Here is a 24,216-nt window from a genome sequence, read left to right on the forward strand (position 1 = left end):
TAAAACAATATATTCCAATAATTAAACAGTTATAATTTCTTTTCAATGATCGTATAAACAATAAATAATATCAATTAAATAGTTATTATCCAAATAAGATAAGTAAAGGCTAGATCATATACAAATTAATCCGTTCATAAATAATTTTTGTCACTTTTTGTCAAAAATTCTTATAGAATGACTCATGTCTCTAACAAAGAAAAATAAAAGACAAATTATTAATCATTAAAGTGTAAATAGTCTAAACTAAAAGAAAATAAAAAATCTCTCGTCTAGATAAAATAAAAAAAATATCTAATCTACACCTCCAATAATTCATTTTTGCATAGATTATTTGCTCAACAAACATATTTAAAAACATATTGTGGAGTAAAAGCTACCAAATAATATTATATTTCTCAAAGAAATCTCCATTTTTCAATTCCTATCAAGCAGTTCCTAAAGCCATTGACCTTTTCTTGAATCTGAATTCAGGTTCACAAGAAATTAAGAAATAAGAATAATGAGACACCAGCAACAACTGGAAGCTGAAGAAGATTACCAATCAAGGGTTCTATACGAGCTATGTTCCATGATCCATCGCACTCTCAAGTTCCCGTATCATCCATATCCATTTCCTTCTTCTTCCTCGTCCTCCTCTTCCTCCTCGAGCCAGCCATGGTGGACAATGTTGTCGTGGGCCGCCGTGAGTTCCTCGCAGAATTCTCCGGCGGCTTTCGCGTCCATGTTTCTGGGCATATCACTTACACTGATGCTATTCGGGTCGGCCACATTCCTAGTAGGGTTCATCATGTTACCATGGGTTACTCTCTTGGTTGTGATTTTCTGTGTAGCCTCATTGGTTTCCAACTTATCCAAGCTGTTAAATCGTCTCATTCTTGGATCCACTACTTTCCACAATAACGACTTCACATGTAAGTCACTTTTTTCATTACTAATTTTTTTTTAAGTAAATTTAAAGCTTTCGTCGTTTAATCAAAATTAAATCGAATATAATCAAATAATATATTTTTATATAAAATATATACCAATAAAAATAAGACCAGTTCAATTGATTTACCGATTTTATTGAGTCTTTGAGAAAGGATTAATAAAGGTGAGTTTAATTTAACTCTAAAAACTAGTTTACAGGGTAAAAAATACTTTACACTTGTAAATTCTTTAAAAAATTTATTTTAAGAGATGTGAGACTTGTAATATATCTCTTTTACGCTTATAAATGATCATCTGGAGCGTGAACATTTTGACATAAATAGTTAACAACATTGGATCAGATAGATTTTGGAAATTATACTATAAAATTACTTTTTTTAAAAAAATTAAATTGATAGAAGAGAATAGTTATATTTATAATTTTAAAAATAAATAACTAATGGTGTTATGCACTTTTGCACTTATTTAATTTATTTTATTTTTTACACGATGGTATTTTTAATTTTGCTTTATTAATTGTAGTATATCTTATATAGTTCTAACATTATTATTTATTGTAGACAGATGAGGCCAGGAAATTTTTAAAGCTCTAGGAGGGAAGAAGAATTCACCTAGAATTTTTGAGGTTAGATTGGAGATTACAAAACATAGTTATGTACCATTTTGAAAAGTAATTAATGAAGCTGGTAACATTGCTGATGAGTTTGATGATGACTTTGCATGAAATAGAATAATAAACTATCAAATATGTTCCCGTGGCATGAATTATTGGTATGTTTTGTGAGTGAAGGCTTTCGCATTGAAAGAAATCACAAACAAATGACATCTATATCTATTTGTAAGTTCATTATAATAATTGACAAGTTGATTTGAATATATATTTACCATGATAAGTTGAAGAAACCGTTAAATTCTTCTTTATCCGAAAATAGATTTTTTCAAATTTTTTTTTTTTTGTGAAGTGTCTGATTTTTTATCATTTAATACTTTTTTTCACTTTTTCTTTTGTCTCACTTAAAAAATATATAATAAAAAATCATAGATTATAAAAAAAATTAAGAGAATCCGTTAACATCTTTATCCATATATTATTAAAAGGGAAGTAGGTGTGATGATAAATATTGATAAATGGGTTTGTACATTCTGATGCGAGGTGTGGAAGTTTCTGTCTTTATCTGTTAGCAGAGAACAGAGATAATGCACGAACTAGTGATGGGCGTGTGGGTGTGGATTACTGGTTTTGAATTGTGGCTGGCTACAACAATACATGCACTTGCAATTTTGCAACTATGGGCAGCGCATCTTTTACGATGCACATAGTAGAATTTTCTGGATTTTTAATTCGAATTTATGTGCTGTATACATATATTATATTATATATAAGTTGTTGAAATAAAATAACTCAATTTATATTTATAAATAAAAAATAAATGAAAGTAAATTAAATAATTTAGACAAAAATAAAAATAATATAGTTAAATCATCAAAATTATAATTTTTATAATTTATAAAAAAATTTATAATACATTCTTATATATGTAATAAAAATTACACTAAAAAAATTATATATATGATTAGAGATAGAATAAGTCAGATTCTATAATATATTTAATTAGCTTGAATTTAGTATGTAATTTATTATAAACTTTATTTTAAATAATAAATTTAATTTGTTATTGAATTTAATCTGATCTAAAATTTGATAAAATATCTGATATATATAATTTTTTATCAAAATAAAAAATAAAAAATATTTATATGCAATATATTAAATTTAATTTTTATAATAATATCTAAATTTTTAAAGTATTTAAAATATAAAAAATATTTATAAAGTATAATAAATTAAAAAATTTTAATAACTATTTTAATTATAAAAGATTATTTTTATATTTATTTATATTTTAACAAACTCAAAAAAAACATAATAAGCCTATTAAATTATTTTGTACATCTGAATTTAGCTTATTAATAAAATTAAACTTTTAAAATATTTTTATACATCTGAATGTTTCTAACCGTACATTCGATTGAATTCTATTCATTCACCTTCAAGGTTTAAATACAAAGAAAAAAAATATTAAAATTCTTGTTCTCAAAACACACCATTTTAAAGATTTCAAATCGTCGTCTTTATATTCTTAAAAATTAATATATTTTCATGAATTTCATCGTTATATGTGATATTTAATGGCATGTGCGAGACTCAATGTTCCACCTCATCAATGAATGTTAGTGACTGATGATAGTTAACTTTAAGAATTAATTTATGTATTAGATTCTTTTAAAAGCTAAAGTATTTCATCTAAATTTTTTAAAAATTTGATATGACTGAGTAAGGCTAAAAGTGAGTCAAGCCAGCTCATAAGTTAATACGAGCTCGACTCGTTAATAACTCAATAAGTTAAGCTTGTGAGTTAGTGAGTCAAGTTTGAGCTTGAAATTGAGTTCATAAAATTAAGCTCAACTCATTAGCTCGTGAGCTGACTCGATTATATATATATATATAATTATTAATACACATATCTTATATGCATTTAATCTATATTTTAATATTATATATATACATATGAAATAGTAATATATATATATATATATATATATATATATATATTAATGATCTTAATTATTTAAAATTTTATATTTATTTTTTACATATAATTTTGATGTAAGATATAAATAAAAAATTTATAATTTATTGATAGATAATAATATATAAAATTAATCTTTTTAAATATTTTTTAAAATATATAAGTTATAATTTATTAATATAGAATTATAGATTATGTATTTATCTTTCTATTATTTGAGCCAGCTCGTGAGCTTTTGGTGAGACGAGCTTGAGTTTAAAAAATAGACTTGCATGTTAATGAGTCGAGTCGTGAGCCAAGTTCAATTTTTGTGAGCCGAGCTTAAGCTTGGTCTAGCTTGCCTCAGCTCGGCTCACTTCCAACCCTATGACCGATTATCAAGAGTTAACTTTTGATTATAAATGTGAAAATGTGATTTTTATTTAAGTGATTAATTAGTATGTGATTTTTTCGTGTTTATATATGTAACATAATTGATGGTTACACTAGAGAAAATGGTACAACGTAATTGATTTTTTGTGCTTCTCTCATGTAAATTTCTTGTTTTGGTTTTATTTGGTAGTAATTTTTTTAGGTGCACAAATAACACGATGTTATAATTAAATAAGAATCTCTATGACACAATAACAAAATCACAGGATTGTATGTGAGTTGAATATATCAAGTAATTAATCACAAAAAAGAAGAAGAAAAGTGCTCTAAGAAGCAAGATATTGACCATATTAGCAACCTTTGTCATGTGTGTATATATATATAATCAAAGACAAATTAAGAAACATAGAAAAAAGTTCATGTCCAAGTAAAGTGACTATGCTGAATGCTTCATCCGCTACCAATGTGAACATTAATGGCAATGAGGAAAATAACCATGAATCCAAAGAAGAGAAGAGAGTGGACAAATATGGAGATGCCACTGGTTTGAAAGTTGAGAAACTCCACCACACGTCCTTTGCCCGGAAGCTGGAACAGTAAACCTGGCGAGAACACCACGAACAGGACTAAACCAATAATTACAGGAGCCCAATCTGCCATTTAATTTGTGTGCTCTTAACGTCTCTCTTTTGCTAAAGGAAGAAGAAAGAGTTGAACATAGAAATTACATTAAGCAATCAAGGAGGAGGATTTAATAGCAAAATGAGTGGCGATAATAGATGTGGGATAAGACATCATAAAGTTCAAGGAGGGAGAGTTAGTAAGTATGACGTTAAAAATAAAAATTGAAGATGGGACAAATGGAACGGTTTATGATCGGTGTAGTCATTGGATGCAATGATTCCTTGGACGGCTACTACTAAAGGTGAAAATCCGGTGAAAATCCTCAGTTACTTTCAATTTTATTTCAATTTTATGGTGAAAATTCATGTGCAGTCAACTTCATGTGAAGTTGATAGTTAAAAGTTATTAGATGAAAATTTAATCAAATCAGTCAAATCATTTAACGATTCTCAACTATCAACTTCATGTGAAGTTGGATGCACCTGAGTTTTCACTTATTTTTGTACGAAATTGTTAGTCAAAAACCATTAGATAATTTGACATATTTAATTAAATTATTATCTAATAATTTTTAACTAGAAATTTTATATAAATATAACTATACATGAGTTTCTACTAAATAGTAAATATAATAACCTAGACTTAGATCGATATTGCTAAAAAAACAGTATAATTAAATTTTTTTTAAATAGTATCATTTATTAAGTTTTTAGAGAAGAGAAAAAATAAAAAATAAATAAATTTTTTAAATTTTTTGAATAAATAAAATGTGAAAGTGAATATTTAAATTATTAAATAATAATAAATTCTTAAGTCACCAAAAAAATAATAATAAATTCTTAAAAGAACTCACCAAAGATTAAAGGACAAGTAACATTTTTAAAAAGATAATACTTCAAGATGGAAAATTGTCTTGAGAACTATTTTTAGTGGCGCAATGAGATTAAAACGCAACAAAAAAGAATTGCACAATCAAACTCGCCGGTAAAGTTCTAATAGAAGTGATAGCTGAATACTAGAAAGTCAACGTATATTTTTGTATATTTATATTAATTATAATTAATTATTAAAATAATTAATCTTAGTTTAATTACTTTATTGGATCGTATAATTTTATCATATTTTTTATATAAAAAATTTTAGTTAAATACTTTAATTTTAAAATAAATATTAATTACTAAATTAATTCTAATTTTTTATTTTATTTGATAAATTCATCTCATTAAAATATATTAAAAAAATTTAACCAAATGAATCTTTATCATACATGAAAATTTTTACTAATTTTTAAAATTTTTATGATAATCTCTTATATAACATAACATAATATTTGTTCAATACGTGAATGATCATGCATTGACCAATTTTTAATAATGACCCACGAAATAATTTTTAAGAAAATTACTTATAGTTTTTTATGGATCTCGCTAGGGAGACAATGAACTATTTGTACAATGTGTAATTAGTTTAATTTTTGAGTTCACTAAGAATCGAACTCTTGACCTTTCGGATCTAGCGTTTTAATACCATGTCATGATACCACTCATCCCAAAAGCTTCAGCCGATGGAAAAATGTAACACTAATAATTATATCTCTAATACTCTATAAACCTCCATTGTACACATTATATAAATATTTCATTGGCTCCTCATACTTCCCCTTTTTTAATTTAACAAGTCAAAGTTTTAAATACAGACACTCATTTAAACAAATTAATAAACTAACTATTACATTAGCCCAAATTGACTATTCTTAAGAAATTATGATCGAAAAAATTGAAAGTAATGCAAGCTCAAGTGCTAAAAACTAAAAAGCCTTTCAAGCTTTTTATTTTTGGTGGAAAACGGAGCTAGAAGCCCAACACCCTTGAAATCTTGAAAGACCATAAGAGAAAGGAAATCCAACCCGCTTCAGAAGGAAAATTGGGGTCCATGTTAGTTGCCTGTTTCGGAAGCAATATTGGACCTTCCCATCCTGTTTTAAAGTGACGTTGCTTCTGACAAAAACAATGTGACGTTGCTTCTTGACTTTGGACCAAAACAGACTCTTCATTTCAACAAAGAACATGACCCCATAGAACCAAAAAAATGAAGGCTATGCCTATGTGTTCGGTTCACTTTTTATGGGTAAGGCTTTATAAATACCGAAAACCATTCTTTAAACATCTGGGGTAACCCGTCCAAAAAAAAAAAAACATCTGGGGTACATCATGTCCAAAATTAAAAATAAAAAATAAAAACATCTGGAGTACATTGTACATGGTGAATTTTATACATTGTACATTGTACATTGTACTTTCTGACACAGGTTTGTCGGTCATTTGTAAGTTTATACTCATTTTCAGTTTTGATCACTAGATATAGTACTATCTGAATTTAGACCACTTTTATTATTAATAGTTAGAAAATAGCCCCACAATTTCATGAAGCTTTTTTTGGACCGTGACTTGCTCTTCTAGTCTTCTATAATAATGGGCCAGTCCAATTTTTTGCAACATTAAATAACTATTAAAAGTCTAGTTTGTACTTATCATAAAAAAAAGTCTAGTTTGTACTTAACAAAAAAAAAAAGTCTAGTAGTAGTATGTGAAAAAATATACTTCACATTAGTTATATGAATTTTATACATATAATTATGTAACAGTCGTATTATATGAATAACAATTTTTTTAAAAAAAATCATGAAATATATTATTTTTTTTTTAGAATTTTGCTATCATAGATTCTAAAAACATTAGTTAAACATATAATAAAAGAAAATATTTTAATATTATTTATTACAATTTTTTTTTTTTACATTTTTAATATAGGATAGCAAAACCCTTCTTTTTAAAACATGGAAAATGAAAATTAAAATATTGACATGCATTAATAACTAACTGGGTTTTATTAAGTAAACAATGCAAATAATGGGTTCTAGCATTGACCCAATAAAGTAAAAAAATACTCCATCCCAAATTAGCTCTTAAACTTTAATATTAGGATAACCATCTGCACACCTAGTGAATTGAATATCCAACCATTGTTAACTGTGTATGAGTAAATCGAATAAAAAAATAACCATCTAATTAAAAATAATGAACATAATTATCTGCATACCTATTAAATTAAACATTTGACATACCCATTTTTCACATTATTTAGTATTCTCATTGTCTATCTAAACTTTTCCTAACTAAAGCTAACCATTATTTGAATGCTTTCATTACATCAAATTGTTTTCATTTGCTTCATTTCCTTTAAATTTGATGGCTATAAATCCGTAGTACAAGAGTTTACTTAGCATGTCTTGTTAAGATTTTTATTAATAAAAAATTAATAGTCTTTATTTAAATAAATATAAAATTTTTTCAATTAATAAATTTAATATATGTGATAAACGTTCGCTAATATAATCTTGGTGAAAACTATTTAAGGAAGTGGACAATTAGTAGTTATATTTCCCGTAATAATTAATGTGTCGTGATTTCACTAATGTATTTTGAACAACAAAATGTTCCAATAAATACCATGCTTAAATTAGTATTCACAAATTCACGAAAAAAAAGGAGTTGACAACTATATAATATTGTTCTATAGAATTAGAATCAAATTTCATAATTGTTAAAATCATTTTTTAAGTCAACTCCAAAAAATAACTTATTGAAATATTTAATTTTTTGGTACTGAATAAATTATTTAAATAATTCTGCATTTTTTAACAAAACAACTCTGTTTTTGGTTAACACAAAACAACTAAGGAATTTGTTTATGGCTATACACACAACAATCATTTAATTCTTAATATTTGCCTATGGTTCAGTTTGTTACAATTTTTCTTGTCCAGTGTGCAAAAATATTGTCACAAAAAACGTATCACTTTTCTAATATATTCACACATTTTTTTTTGGTCAAGAATATATTCACACATTTAAAGGGCATTCCTTACCAACCAAAAATGTATTCATACATTTAATCAGCCCAACTAAAAAGTCCACTGGACCACCAAAAACTGAAAACATGTTTACACATTTAACATCTAATGTATGTATATTGCATTTTCACCACAAACACAAGAGGCCATAACGTAATTATAAAAATACAGGATAAAACTGGATGGAAGTCACATAAATACACGTCATTGTCACATAAAAATACGTGTCTGTTGCATAGAAAGCCACAGCAACAAAAAAGGACAGGCGTTCCAGACGCCTCTTTTGAACAGGCGCAGGCTAAAATTCACCCATTGTACATGGATAGTTTCAAAATTTTTAAAATTTCTTTTAATCTTTAAAATTAATTCTCAAATATGAGTAAGTGTTGTCCTCTCCTAATTAACATGATCTAGATCACTAATATAAAAATTTCTTCACTATTTTTTCCTACAGAAGAGATAATTCATGTAAAACATAATAATTGATTTTTCATTGATTTAGAATTATTCGATAAATTAATTTGACTAACTTAGAAATTAAAATTTTCTACATTTAAAGTGATAATTGATAATTGAACTCTCGATACTTAGTTAACAAGTACTCAAGCATTGCTTCTTGTTTTTTATTTCTCATCTCGTTCTTAGCATTTAAATTTATAGGTCCAATTATGTTGAGAGTCCAATGTAAAAGCATGCAAGAAGTACAGTAGCTCTCGTCAAACTCTATAAAGAGTTCTAAAGAAGAGTAGAAAGAAATGGAATCAAAAGAGAAGATGGAAGAATCGAAAACGAAGAAGTGCTGAGAAAGTGAAAGAGAATGAAATTGATTGAGAATTGAGTGAGAACACTAGCAGAATCTCTGCTTCTCAGTCAGTTACAAAGCGACTATATTATATACATCACTAAACTAAGTCATCCCTAACTAACTTATGAATTTGCGAAAAATATCTAAAAACCAACTACTTTGCCGTTAGCTACCTCTAACTATTTAACTTACAATGCAAGTTGATCATTACTAACCAACTAACATTAACCTATTAGACCGAACCAATCAATTCACATCCAACAAAGAATGTAGAAGCCTAAAAAGATGGCTCAATTACACTACTCTGAATAACGAAAAAGATGATATCAATAAAAGATGGCATGAGCATTGCGGAAGATGGTTTGCTTAAAGGATCAAAGAAGACATCCATGGCTGTTACATGGACTAGCCAAGATTCACTACATACCAATTAGCGTGCTTTGAACAACCTTAGAAACATTCGATGACATGACAATGATCCTTGGCCAATCTCATATCTAACAACTTTTTGAAGCAATATTGAAACCATTGCAACCCAACTTTTCACATACCGCTACGAGGAATGTTAGGGACCAGCACTTTTGTTAAATTCTGGTCAGTATTTAACCATCAAAAGAAAATTAAATGATTTTATATCATTAGATGCAATCTCACACTATTAAAAACATCATTGATCGCTAATTGATAACTAAAAATCACAAAATTTGTTGGTCCCTAGACTTTTTCTATTGATATCATGCCCTTGCAAAATGTTCTACGTTAATAAATTATATTAGAAATATAATTATTCATGTCATTTAGATTAAATTTTTGAGATGAGTAGTTTCATGACATAGTATTAGAGGTCTATGTTCAAAAGGTTAAGATCAATCCATGAAGAGTCAAAAATAAAAGAAAAAACATCATAAGACAAATGAAAGGAAAAAATAAAAGAAAAAATATCATAAGACAAATAAAAAAATAAGGCCTACCTAGATAAAAATCAAACAAATTTAAAAAAGACTCTTATTTAAGAGAGAGTATCAGAAATATAACCATTCATATTGATGAGTGAATTTATAATAAATAAAAAAAGTAAAATTTTAAATTTTTTTTAATTAAGATAGTTAAACTCACATGTAACTAAAGTTATAAATTCAATAGTAATAAGTTACCATCATTACTTAAAAAATTTCTTCACTTCAAAGAAATTAAATTTCAAAATAAGTATTGTTATAACTTTTGTTTTTGATCAACAATGACTATTAATTTTGGAAACTTCAATCAAATCACCATTCCTGCATATGTATCTTCCATCCGGCCCCATGAATATATAATTTTGGTTTCTTTCATATGGGACCGGGAAAAGAAAAAGGAGAGAAAGAATTATATGAAACCTGGCTTTGCAAGTATGCTGTATGCCCACTTAAATTAATAATAATATATAATATATAGATATAGACCTTGTCCTCCTTTACATTTTCAGTGCAAAATTCTTTAAGCATCATATATGGACACAAGCTTCAATTCTATATAATTTAAAGTTAATCATGTCAATCAGAGAACGATTGAACAAAAATATTATATGTCCCATTATTTTCTAAGTTCTTAAATGCTTTCTCTTTTCAAGCTTTGAACAACTAAATTAAGGAACCTACCAGAGTGTCTCATGCCAAAGCTCCATCTTTTCACACACGCGTTTCTTTTTTCCTTTTTCCAAATTTCAATAGTTTAATGAATAAGATAGACGCACTTTGATCAATCCATAAAGCAATCCGGAAAAAAAGAAAAAAAAAAGGAACGTCCAGGTTAACAATTATTAGAAGCTTATGATAATTAACTTCAAATTAGTTAAAGCAGTAGATATTTTGATCTAAGACAGATGTTGAGTTTAAATTTGAGAATAATAATAACAATAGTAATATTTTCTTAACCGATTCTTATAGAATTTAGTTAGGCCACGTTGAATTAGTCGAATTTTTAGTAATAAGTTTTAGATATATGCAATTCCAACACACCAAAAAAATGTTTATTATAATAAAAAAAGGAAAAAAAAGGAAAAAAAAAAAAGCAGTTCCTTTTGCTGGCACACACCTCACTGGGCACTATCATTCACATACCTTTCTTGCTAAACAAACCTTTGTCTTTTTATCACTCAAGTTTAGCATCATATCTTCTCCTTAACCACCAAGAAATTCATGCTCCTTATTAAGAAACTTGAGCCACATGGTCCATAGAATTGACAGAGTCCCATTCTCAAGCATATTCAACATATTAGTAGTAGAAGAGAGAGTGATACACTGAAGTAGTGGAACAGAGGAGGCAGACTAGACAAAGATGAGTGCCGATTGGGGACCGGTGATCGTCGCGGTGGGACTGTTCATCCTCCTATCTCCAGGGCTGCTCTTCCAGTTCCCATCAAGGTTTAGGGTTGTTGAGTTTGGAAACATGAGCACTAGTGGAATTTCCATTTTAGTTCATGCAATCATTTTCTTTTGTATACTTACCATCTTGGTTATTGCTGTAGGCGTTCACATACACATTAATTGATACAAATCAATCCCAAGTTTCATAGAATTTGACAATCTCTCCCATAATTATGTTTTTTATTTCACCTTTTGAACTTTCTTCTTCTTTATTTCTTCTGTACTGTGTACCGGTGCTGATGATGATCAATTGTTCAAATTAAAAAAGGGGATATAACTATAGGAATTATATATATTATACCTTTCGTTATTGCGTGATTTACTTTCTTTTGCTTTAGCAATGTTTATTTTGTATGTAGCCTAATAACGGGCTGGTCTTCAATTGGACCTAACCAAGGTAACTAGGTCTGATCCACTTTCATATATCAACTTGTCAAACTCACAGCAATGGTTGTCCAAAAAATCTCGTGGTAATGCAACCGAGATTTCGCACAGATGGAAGATTTGTAGGTTTCTCATAAGGTGGGTACTCCCATGAAGATATTATAATTGTCTTCATGTGATGATTTTTCTTTTTGACCCTTAGATGATGGAGTGTAGGGTTAGATTTTGATATGTTATAAAAGTGTTGTTTTTATTTGAAGTGTGGCCAAATCAATAAATCACACTTTTATACAAAGCATCTTCATAAAAAGATGTTTTTTGCATCTTCATTTGAGTAGCTCCCTTCTCATAAACCTGTACCAAGATATAGAACTTTTTTTAAGTGTAAGTGTGTGTAGTGTAAGATGAAATTAAAAAAAAAATCTCGTATTTATAGTTGCATAAAATTCTTTTATAACTTTAGAGAAACTTTACCTATAATGTGGAGAGTATAATTTTAAAGTTAGCAAATTCTAACCTTATTATTATTATTTTGGTCATATGGATTGGACAATTTTTAATCCTAAATATTCATCACAAACTCAAACACCTATCCACCCACACACAATTATACGGGTTCTTATGCACTGCATGGGTTAAATTTATGTTTGGAACCCGAATGTAACTTCATGAAGGCCAACGAATCTAGCATTTGTGCCAAGCCTCATCTACAATCTTATTATTACTTAAACTCAAAATCGGATGAATAATTCTAAACAAGGAAATTTCTATTCAATTTATTAAACAATTCCCGTGAAAACTGGTTCAACTTTTGTGAATATTGAATAGATTTCCCTTGTTGTATGAGCTGGGTCAAAGTTTCAGGAGCTGAACCATTTAGTAAGCGAATAGAAGAAGGGAGGAATGAGAGGATTCAATAGAGTTGTGGAATTTCTGATTGCTACTACGAAAAACCTCAACTTCTTACATTGCAGCCTGCAGGTTTCCTATTTATACACGGTGAACTAATTGCCAAACATAAGTCACGTGCACAGTCATTTAGTATGAATGAAAGCCATTGAGCTTCGCATTGAAGTTGGAGATGGAATTCAAAATCCAACAAGTTTAGACAATGTCATTGGGGCACAGCCACGATTCGGCGAGGATTGGATCTGGCTTCAAGAACAAGCCATTGAGGTGAAGTTTCTGGAATTTCTGCCATAACTCAATTTTTCTCGAGAAAAGGAGATGAGATAAATACAGAAGAGATAAAAAATCAGAAAAAAAAAAGTGCGGAAGAGAATCGTACTTCTATGAGAAAATAATTTTGATATTCTTGATGAAACATTGACATGATACATCAGAATATATAGTTTCTTGAAGTACAAAGTGACTTTAATTAACTTTAACTGAATGCATGTGCCTCTAATAAACATCTAACTAGTTTACTAACTCTAACATGATGCCAGATAAATACATGGCCCTGTTAACACATCCCTTTTCCCCCGGAGTGTGTGAATGACTCAAAAAACAAACGGTGGCATTAAATCTCTCAAGGTCAAAACTCAAAAACACAATTTGAAATTTGAACCTCTAGAAATTATTAGATCCCCACAAGAAACTGGTAGGACAACGATCGATTTTGTAAGCGTCTATAAAGAGAAAATTTTAGACCAGTATTTTTATTAAAATTTGATCAATACTTAATTAGTAAAAAAAATGAGTAACCACACATTATTAGATATAATTTTACACCATTAAAAATACTAATAATGATTAATTGATGACAAAAAATCATAAAATCTACTAACCCTAACACTCTTCTATAATTTTGTATGACCTAAAAAAGTTGGTCACTAAACTAGTAAATTTTTTTAGCAACCAAATTTGCTCACCAATACCAAAACTATATACTATTTGGTAATTAAATTGGTAGTTAAATATAAAATTAGCAATCATAGCCAAAGTTAGACTTTGTGTAAATATTTGGTCAATATTTCAATTGCTAAATATGACATTAGGGACCTGTTTAACTATCAAAATAAACTTACACTTTGTTTAACCTTTTGGTAAAAAAATTATAGAGATAGCGACTGATTTAGCGGCTAATAAAAAATGAGGTCTGCTATACATACAAGTTTTTTTAGCTTACAAGTTTTACAAGTTGGCACAAGCCCAATAAAACACACGCATTACACTCTTACATTCAAGAGTAAATAAACGCACGTTATTTAACCACTTCATGTTTCCAAAGCACGCTACTCACCATGCATTATGAACCACTCTCCTTCTTCCTCCATGAAAACGAATTTCTTGCCAAATTTGAAGATAATGGAACTTCAGAAATACACCCAAACGATTACAGAAATACACCCAAACGGTTATAGAAATTCACCCAAAAGATTATAGAAATACACCCAAACGATTATAGAAATACACCTAAAGAATTTAAGAAATACATCCAAAATTCGTTGAAGTATACCTTATGCATAATTCAGAACTCTTTCTCTTTCTCCTCCTCGTTTTCTGCTGCTTCTTCTTCTTCAAAAACTATTTCAGAGTTTGATGTCAAAAAACAATGAAAATCGAGAATAACGAAGAAAGAAAACAGAGAGAAAAGCACGTAAATGAAGAAGGAGAAAGAGAAGGCAAGAAACGAAAGAAAAGAAAAAGAAGAAGAGGAAGAGGAAGAAGAAGGTGCAGTGAAACATGCAGTAACGATTCAAAGCGCGTTAATATAAATGACTTGTAAAGACTTGTATAAAAAAACGCTTGTATGTGGAGAATTATTCATAAAAAATTAGGCTATAAAAATTAATGGTTGTTAAATTGGTAAATATCAAATAATTTAATTAAAAAAATATACTATAAATATTTTGGGTCACTAAAGTAGGGATGTCAATGGGGTGGGACAGGGGCGAGGATGCCTGCCTGCTCTCCATCTCCGCCCCTAGATCTGCTCTTTGTCCCCGTCCTGATCCCCGCTATGAGGGAATAATTGCCCCATCTCCGTATTTTGCATCCCCCATGTTTTTCACGGGCCCAATTCTTCATCTCTTTATATTGAGCCTTATATGAAAGCTATAGTGAAAAATTTTTAAAATTAAAAAAAAAACACAAAATATTATTACATCACATAAACATATCTTATCTAAGATTAAAACTTACAAGTCCAGAAATACAAAATAACAAATTATATTTCATAAAACAAAATCTTAAAATACAACTTTCATTCTAAAAAAAGCCACAAAATAATGTCTTCAACATCAAATATTTTTCCATTGTTAGAATAAACTTCGAACAAATAACTCCATGTTCTCTATCAAAACAACACATACATAAATATATTTGTTAGAATATAATTAGCATCAATTAGGATCAATTAGTATTATTTAGTATATCTGAATATTTATTATAGGAGATTACGTTTTTATTTTTACAATTCTCTTGGTACCTATAAATATCCTTTTATATTGTATCATCCTACACAACTTGAGCAGACAACTTGAATACACACAAATTCTTTTCTCCTCTTTCTTATCTTTCTAACATAGTATCAGAGTCATAGTATCCTCCATGAAGAGGATAGGTTGTTTTTCTTGCAGTGAAATCACCGTAGTTTTTGCATTTTTTTCTATGTCATTCTTATTTTCCTTTTGTCACTCCTTTTATACTTTTTCACCTCACCGACTAGCCTATTTTCTGTTTTTTCGAGTCGAATGATCAAACACCATTGTCATCCGCTGCTTACCTATTCTCATGAAGAAATCATATAGTTTTCGCTCTCTTTCGACAGTTCTGTCTGCGTTCTCTCGTGGCAATTCCATCTGCATTCTCTCGTGGCAGTTTCCTTTGTGTTCTCTCGTGGCAGTTCCGTCTGCGTTTTCTCGTAGCAGTTCCGTCTGCGTTTCTTTCCGATAGTTCCGTTTGCACTTCATCTGTATTTCCTTGTGGTAGTTCCGTTTGCGTTTATTTCTGGCAGTTCCGTCTGCACTTCTTTTAGAAAGCGGCAGTTCCGTCTGCGCTTCCTTCTAGCAGTTTCGTCTGCGCACGTTTTATCAGTTTATGTAGTTTTTTTCTCTTTATTTCGTTGTTTTAAATAAGTTTCAAACTCAAGTTATCACTTGAGTTTGAGGGGGATGTTAGAATATAATTAGCATCAATTATGATCAATTAGTATTATTTAATATATCTGAATATTTATTATAGGAGATTACGTCTTATTATTACGATTCTCTTAGTACCTATAAATATCATTTTATATTGTATCATTCTACCCAACTTGAATACAGACAAATCCTTTTCTCTACTACTCTTTCTTACCTTTCTAACAATGTTAACATATATCATAATCAAAAATATCATATATTAAATAAAATTTTGACATAATAAAAAAATAATTACCTAAACTTCTAAATTAAGATTTAATACAGAAACACTAAATTAGATTCTAACTCAACTTCAGATACAAAGAGAAAATTCAAAAAACAAAAAAAGATTAAATCAAATACAAAAGAATACATAATAAATAAACAAAAATGACAAAAAACAGAGAAGGATAAATTATAAACGGCAATAAATCAGCAAAAAAAATACATAACAGAGAAGAGCGCCGAGAGAGAGAATGCCGCGATGTCCGATGATGGCGCAATTTGTGGAACGGCGAGTGAGAAGGAGAGCGGCAACGGAGGTGTTTAGAGATGGCTGGTTGGGTGCAGAGAAGGAGGGTGTCGCAAGGGCAGGAGAGAGCGCGACGCTAGTAGGGGGAGGAATTAGGATTCTCATTTTTTCTATATATATAAAAGATGAAATGACTAAAAAACTAAAATGAAAAATAAACTATTAAAGGTGTTTAAGTCATTTAATATATTTGGAAATTATGGGAATAGAAATCCCCGTTTTGGATCCCTGCACCTGTTTCAAAAAAATTTATTTCCCATCTCTATCCCCACAAAATTAATATTCCATCATCAAAGCCTCATTCGAGACAGTCTTCACAAAAATTTCTACTTCTCAGACAATTTTGACAGAAAAAAATTAGCCTCTCATAATAAAATTAGTTACTGATTTAGTAACCGACATGAAAATTTGATTATGAAACTGTTGGTCATTAATTAATCGCTAATTGACAACCAATATGAAAATTAAAAAATCTATTGATAGCTAAATACCTAACACAGAATATAAGCTATAAAATTTTTGTTCAATTGCTAATATTATAATTAGCGACCCACTAGGCTATACAAAATTTTCTTTCACTCTATAAGTTTATTATTATTATTATTATTATTATTATTATTAAAGTAAAAATAAAATTGTATGAAGGTAAAGACTCTCACCTAATTACAAGTTCCCATTGAAGCATCATTATTTGTTATTTGAACTTTTGTAGTGACTTTTAAGACGGTTTCTTCAACTTTTGGACGAGTGCTTCTAACAATTATTTGATCTTTCGACGTTTGACCTGAATCCATTATTTGAACATTTGAAATTCGATTTGAAATTACGTCGATCATAGTTACACCGGGAATGCATCCTTTTTTTCCCTACTTGTTCCCCTTCTAGATCATAGTTACACCGGCAATGCATCCTTTTTTTTCCTACTTGTTCCCCTTCTGCATCGCTCCATTTACTCGGAACAAAACAAATCCCTCTTTTCAATATATATCAAATGAAAAAGTTGAGAGTATTATGTTTTTACTTTGTATTTTAATTTTTAATATATTTTTTTAAAAAAAAATTTATTTGAATTTTTAAAACTGAAAATATACCTAATGTATTTAGACAATTTCTCTGGTTAATTACAATCATTTTTCAATAAGCTTAACAACAATAATAGATGCGCGTGAAAATGAGAAAGTACTCGAATCACACAAGGTCAATTTAATTCACATTCTCTCTGACTCTTCTCGACTATTCTCGACTGTAACATGAAATTAGCTTCCAGATCTAGATTAAACAAGTATAGAAGTACAACACAAGGTTAAAATCGAAACTGATTAAGTTCATTCCAACATATAATAATTAAACAATATGGAACTTACAATAGCCAGATCTATGAACTAAAAGAGCAGAATGAAAGCTTTTATTTGAAAATCCACGATAGGCAAATATAGCTGAAGAAAAAAGAAGTAAAGAGAGATCTGGATTAGCCCGTGTAGATGTGGACCTTAAGGGCGACGATGATGACGGAATAGAGAGCGAAGAAGATGAGAGTGTGAATGAAAATGGCTTTGCCGTTGGTCTTCATGCGACCGAACTCAAGCTGCTTTCCATTTCCAGGGAACGAGAAAAGCAAACCAGGTTGGAGAAGAACGAATAGAACCACTCCTATTACCACTGGTGCCCAATCTGCCATTAGATCTTTAATTTTTCAGCGGCTCTGGAAAGAAGCTTTAATTGGAGATGAATCAATGAGTGAGGAACAAATACTAAAGGGGCGGTGAAAGATACGCTTGGGAATTTGGAGCAATTTGGAAGCACGAGTCCTTCAGTCATGCGCTCATGTCTCGTGGCTGCTTCTAGTTATCTCACCTGCTAAACTAATAATAATAACTGTTACTTCAGATTTTTTTTATTAGTTAATATTGATCATAATTAATTATAGTAGAAATATATAAATAGTATATAAGATTAACTATTAAATATTTTTTTTGAAAAAATGAGTTCTTATTTTAAAATTTTTTAAATGAATGAAAATAAAAAATTAAAAAAAAATATTTAGTAGTTAACTTTATGTACTCTCTATGTACTTTTATTATAATTAATTACCATCAATATTAAATTAATAAAAAATAATTTAGATAACTAACTAATTAAAATTCATTTAGTTTTTTTCTTCTTGTAAAAATTTTTATACTAGAAAGAAAATACCAGAAGAGTAATATTTTAAATCAATTCTTAAAAAAATTTTAATCATAAAATTAATTTTTAAGTTGTTATTTCATTAAACAAATCAGTATATTATATTTTTTTAGAAAAACTTATCTTAAAATTTTAAAAATTTTTAAGAATAATTTTTTATTAAATAAATATTAAAATTGATTTGTCTAAATTTTTTTTTATCAAAATTTGGCATGTAAATTGATTTAATAAAATAAAAGGTCAAAAACTGATTTTATGATTAAAATTTGTTAAAAATTAATTTTCCTGACTAAAAATTTTTTTAAGGATCAATTTAAAATATTAAATATCTATAAAACGCATTTGATTATATAACAATATATTATGTTACATTGATATAAAAATTAAAAAATGTAATATTTAATTTTAATTTTGAATGAAATATTATCCTAATAGAAAAATAATTTATTAAAAATTAATATAATCCTTTTAAATAAATTTATCCACTAAAAGTAATTACCTAAATATCACCAAATTATTTACTTTTAACAACTATTATATAAAAAAAATAATATTTTAAAATCAAAATACTATTTTATTCTGCAATATTTATAACCATGTTTGTCTCGTGATGAATAAGTCCACGCTAATTTCTTTATTAGGGCAAAATCAAGATCAATTTGGTTTGCGCTTTAATCAAATGATGAAGAGGCATTTGGGCCTATATGATAAATTGATTAAACAAATATTTGTCTAATTTATTTATTTATTTTATTTGATCATGAATATCTAATTATAACAAGTTAGCTTTTCACCGACATTAAGATTGATGAATTATGAGTTTATAACCCATTTTCACTCTGGTTTTATCCATGCTCCACACAATTTACACACAAACATACACCTTGTTGGAATCTTGTTCCTTAGCTTGGCCACACTTACCTATTTACATGGATATGCCAACTGGAAAATTAAGATGTTTGGTAAAGGAAACTTCGTGATTCAAATTTTCCTATTTTTCTAACTAGAATTTTGGTATTACATTTTAGAATTTTCAGTAATTCAACAAAATCTCAACAATTCTCTCCGGTCATAACATATCATTTTTCCCCCACGAAACGACTACATGAATTTCGACATACATATCTTTTTGTAATTTTTCAAATAATTTAAAAATTATTTGAGTCAGGATGTAACATAAAGAATGAAAGCTGAAAATGAATATACAAATAACATGCATCCTAATTAATTTAGGCAACCCATAGAATCATATTTCAATTTTTTATGCATTTGGGGTTTTTTAAAAAAAAACTTACATAACTATATAAAAGAAGTATATGTCAACCACAAAATAACTGTTCTGGTCCTAAATATTTAGACTAAATCTTAATTTAGTACTTAATATTTTAAATATTTATCTTAATCTAAAAAAATTTAAATAAATTTAATGTTGATAAAATTTGACTCAGATAATTAATAAAAAAATTTATATTAGTAATCATTGATGAGTCGATTTTATTTATATATTAAATTTGAATGTCATATTAATTTTTGAATATTCTAATGGTTTGTATCAAATTTAACTTTAGAATAACATTGAACCCGTTTAAAAAAAATTTAAAACTAAAAACAGGATGTTTGAAATCTTAGAGATTAATTAATTAATATTTTATTTAAATGTTAAATTGGGGATAAAATAATATTTTATCTTTTAAATTATTATTCTTCTTTTAAAAGTAAATGAAGAATCTTATACGAAGATGACTAGAGAATTTTTACTTGAAAATGCATGTTCAAGAAATTGATTTATTTATGTAAAATATTTGAATCAAACTAGAAGAAATTATTTATTATATTGGTTTATTGTTGGTGATCAACATTGGAGTAGTGGTAAGTTGAACATGGATATGGTGAGTTGTGCTTCTCACGCTTCATGGGTTGCTGATACTGTCTTCTCACACTTCACAAGTTGCTCACACTGTCATTTATAACGAGATGCTGGTGAGTCGCCACTGATAAATCCCATTTGTAGGGTTTATCTTGTATTGATTTTAAGAGATTTTATGACTTTTTACCCACATTTATTCAATGAAATAGCATGGTTTCATGATTGTCTCTCAATTTGTGCTTAAGTGTGAAAACATGCTTTCTAGGTCCTTAATTAGCTAAATTTAATTTGCTTTTGATTCCACTAGATGCTTTGATGTGTTTGTAAAGTGATTTCAGGTTGAAAAGGCTAGGAATGAATCAAAGGAGTGAAAGGAAAGCATACAAAGTGGAGAAGATCATGAAAAGCCAAAGAATTGAACTCGCCCATGGACGCGCGCATCAGGCGCTTACGCGCACCTTGCGAATTACCCCATGGATGCGTACGCGTGCTGTGCATGTATGCGTCGGTGCTGGTATATGATTTTTTAATGAAAATGTGGCCAGCGAATTCAGAAGGGTTGTGGGGCCCAATCCCAACCAACTTTGGCGCCAAAATGCTATTTAAAGCCAAGGATTGAAGAGCAAAGAGGGATTCCATCATTCACACTCATTAGGATTAGTTTAGAGTTAGTTCTAGAGAGAGACGCTCTCACTTCTCTTTAGGATTAGGATTAGAATTAGGTTTAGTTCTTAGATCTAGGTTAATCTTTGCTCTCATCTACTTCTACCTCTCAATTCCTTGTTGTTACATTCATTCTTCTTCTATTATTTTGTTGTAATCTCCTTTATGTTGCTTCTATATTTTGTTGTAGATCTACTCTTGTTCCTTCTATTTTCTTTCAATTCAATTTGAGGTAACTCATAATAATTGTATTTCTTTTGATTGTTGTTATAAATTCCTTGTAATAATTGTTGTTAGATTTCATTGTTGTTGTCAATTTACTATGCTTTTCTTTCATGCCTTCTAAGTGTTTGACAAAATGCTTGGTTGGATTTTAGTATAGATTTTGTTCCTCTTGGCCTAGGTAGAGTAATTAGTGACTCTTGAGTTATATAATTCCTTTGTTGATTGATAATTAGAAGTTGTTAATTGATTTGAATGCCGCTAAAGCTAGTCTTTCCTTTAGGAGTTGATTAGAACTTGAGGAATCAAATTGATTCATCCACTTGACTTTCCTCCATGGTTAGAGGTTAACTAGGTGGGAGCAATGAACAATTCTCATCACAATCGAGGAGGATAACTAGGATGGGATTTCTAGTTCTTATACCTTGCCAAGAGCTTTGTTAGTTGTTAGTTTAGTTTCTTTGCCATTTATATTTCTTGTCCAAAATCTCAAAAACCCCAAACATAACTCATAACCAATAACAAGAACATTTGTTTGCAATTCCTAGGAAGAACGACCTGAGGTTTGAATACTTCGGTTATTAATTTTAGGGGTTTGTTTTAGTGACAAACAATCTTTTGTATGAAAGGATTATTGCTTGGTTTAGAAACTATACTTCGACGAGATTTCATTTGTGAAATTCTAAACCATCAAAAATTCGTTCATCAAAATGGCGCCGTTGCCGGGGAATTACAATGGTGTTATGCTATTGGTTATTGTACATATGTGAATAGTGTGAATATCTTGCTTTTTGCTTTATTTGCTAGTTGTAGAATTTTATTTCTCTTGTTTTCTATTATCTTTTCATTTTTGTTTTCTCTTTCCATTATGAATTCTCATTTTGGCTATGAGTGTGATTACAACTATGTTGTAGGTGATGAGAACTTCAATGAGAATGTGTATCAAAGATGGGACACTCAAAGATGGGAGGAGCCATATGCATATGATCAATCTTCATGCAACAACCTCCACCAATGCACTATGAAGAAGAGCCATTCTATGATGCATACCAATCAAATGGCTATGGTGAATCCCCTTGTGACTTTCAAGAACCACCACCGTATGCCTATGAGCCATATCCTTCACATAGCCCTCAACCATACTCACAAGCCTCTTTTCACCAAATACCTCCATATGACCCTAATCCTTATCCACCATACCAACCACCTTTTGAGCCATATGAGCCACACATAGAACCACCACCATTCCAACCTCAATACTTCCAAGAACCACCTTCAATAACCGAAAATTTTCAACCACAAGATGAATTCTACCTTCCACCACAACCTCACATGGAAGAATATTCATGTCCATCGATCCAAGAGCCATATGATCCTAATCATGATATCCAAGCAGAACAAGAGTCAAAGGATCGTCTCAAGGAAGCATTGGGTCAATTTCAAGCAACCATGGAGCATGTTGTGCAACAAGTGGAAAAAGGTGGAGAATGTTAAACCACCACACCCCAATTATGATGAACCACTTTCCTATTATGAACCCTTCCTCCAAAACAATGAACCCTCCCATGCACCCCAACCTCCAATAGATGACATCATTGACGTTCTTGTGCAAGGACAAGAGGAGATGACAAGGGATGTGCAACAATTCATGACCGCCTTAGGCGAGGTGGTAAACCGGCTAGCATTCCAACTTTTGGACACTCAAGGAACTCCCATGGCCACATGTGGAGAATCAAAAGAAGAGCATAGCATGAAGGAGAGATTGGAAACTCTGGTGGAAAAGGAGGAATGCTACTTTGTGTTAGAACAATTGGAGGAACCTATGACTATTGAAGAAGAGGAAGAAGTGGTTGAAGACTTAGGAGATGCAGAACCTCCATGGGAACCTAAAATTATAGAAAACTCCTCCAAGAAGATTGAAGTTAATGTTGAGGAGGAACATACACAACCCCCAAGGCATATCCCATATGAAGACTTGGAAGGAATAGAGCAAGAATCGAGTTCCCTTGGAGATGAAGATCAAGCATCAAATCCTAGTGGTGGTGAATCCTTTGAACTTGAAGAGCCTTCTCCCAATGAGATAGAAAGCGATGTGGAGGTAGATTTCTCTCAACCTCCCATTTATGATTTGAGTGATGGAGAAGAGTTAGATGAAATTGATGAACAAAGGATTGAATTTGAAAACCCTTGTGAAGAGGTGGAAGTCCTTAGAAAAAGAAGGACGGGAGTTGAATACGCTTTGTCAAGATCTTTGGAAGCTTCTTTGCCTAGGTTGTCATATATTCCTTCACTTGAGTGGGTGAAACTCATTTCTATTAGCTTTATTGTCCCACTTGAGTATGGTTTGCTTGAAACAGATGGTCAACTTAGGATGATTTGTGGGATAAAGCATAAGAGAAGAATGTTTAGTGGTTGGCGTTGTAAATCAAGACTCATTTTGGTTGATACTTCAAGGCTTAGATGCAAGGGTTGGGCTAGTGCTCAATTGAATGGGTCTAAAAGGAGAGTTTGGTATCACCTTGAGAATTCCTCTTGCTTACCATCCGGATGGCTTAATGATGATCAACCTCAAGATGGGTGTGAATATAAAGTGT

General features: G+C 29.8%; 2 protein-coding genes and 1 long non-coding RNA gene across 3 annotated transcripts; 2 read left to right on the top strand and 1 right to left on the bottom strand.

Moving 5' to 3' along the window:
* The first annotated feature begins 305 nt into the window (after positions 1 to 305).
* On the top strand, positions 306 to 2,369 carry LOC112697182 (uncharacterized). The gene is made up of 3 exons (XR_011862545.1): positions 306 to 914; positions 1,494 to 1,558; positions 2,119 to 2,369. It is a non-coding gene; the product is annotated as an uncharacterized lncRNA (long non-coding RNA).
* Positions 2,370 to 3,678: 1,309 nt separating this feature from the next.
* LOC112698256 (uncharacterized) lies at positions 3,679 to 4,939 on the bottom strand. Its single transcript, XM_025751579.2, has one exon. It carries the CDS (start codon positions 4,554 to 4,556, stop codon positions 4,347 to 4,349), a length of 210 nt encoding a protein of 69 aa, XP_025607364.1. The 5' UTR covers positions 4,557 to 4,939; the 3' UTR covers positions 3,679 to 4,346.
* Positions 4,940 to 11,412: 6,473 nt separating this feature from the next.
* Positions 11,413 to 11,953, top strand: LOC112697183 (uncharacterized). Its single transcript, XM_025750255.3, has one exon. The coding sequence runs from the start codon at positions 11,555 to 11,557 to the stop codon at positions 11,765 to 11,767; it is 213 nt and encodes a 70-aa protein (XP_025606040.1). The 5' UTR covers positions 11,413 to 11,554; the 3' UTR covers positions 11,768 to 11,953.
* The last annotated feature ends 12,263 nt before the right edge of the window (positions 11,954 to 24,216 follow it).

Source organism: Arachis hypogaea, chromosome 6 (genome assembly GCF_003086295.3).
Source record: "Arachis hypogaea cultivar Tifrunner chromosome 6, arahy.Tifrunner.gnm2.J5K5, whole genome shotgun sequence".
Classification (NCBI taxonomy): domain Eukaryota; kingdom Viridiplantae; phylum Streptophyta; class Magnoliopsida; order Fabales; family Fabaceae; genus Arachis; species Arachis hypogaea.

Bases quoted from the DNA above. Each gene is read 5' to 3' on its own strand.
- LOC112697183 (XM_025750255.3), top strand. From the start codon at position 11,555: ATGAGTGCCGATTGGGGACCGGTGATCGTCGCGGTGGGACTGTTCATC.
- LOC112698256 (XM_025751579.2), bottom strand. From the start codon at position 4,556: ATGGCAGATTGGGCTCCTGTAATTATTGGTTTAGTCCTGTTCGTGGTG.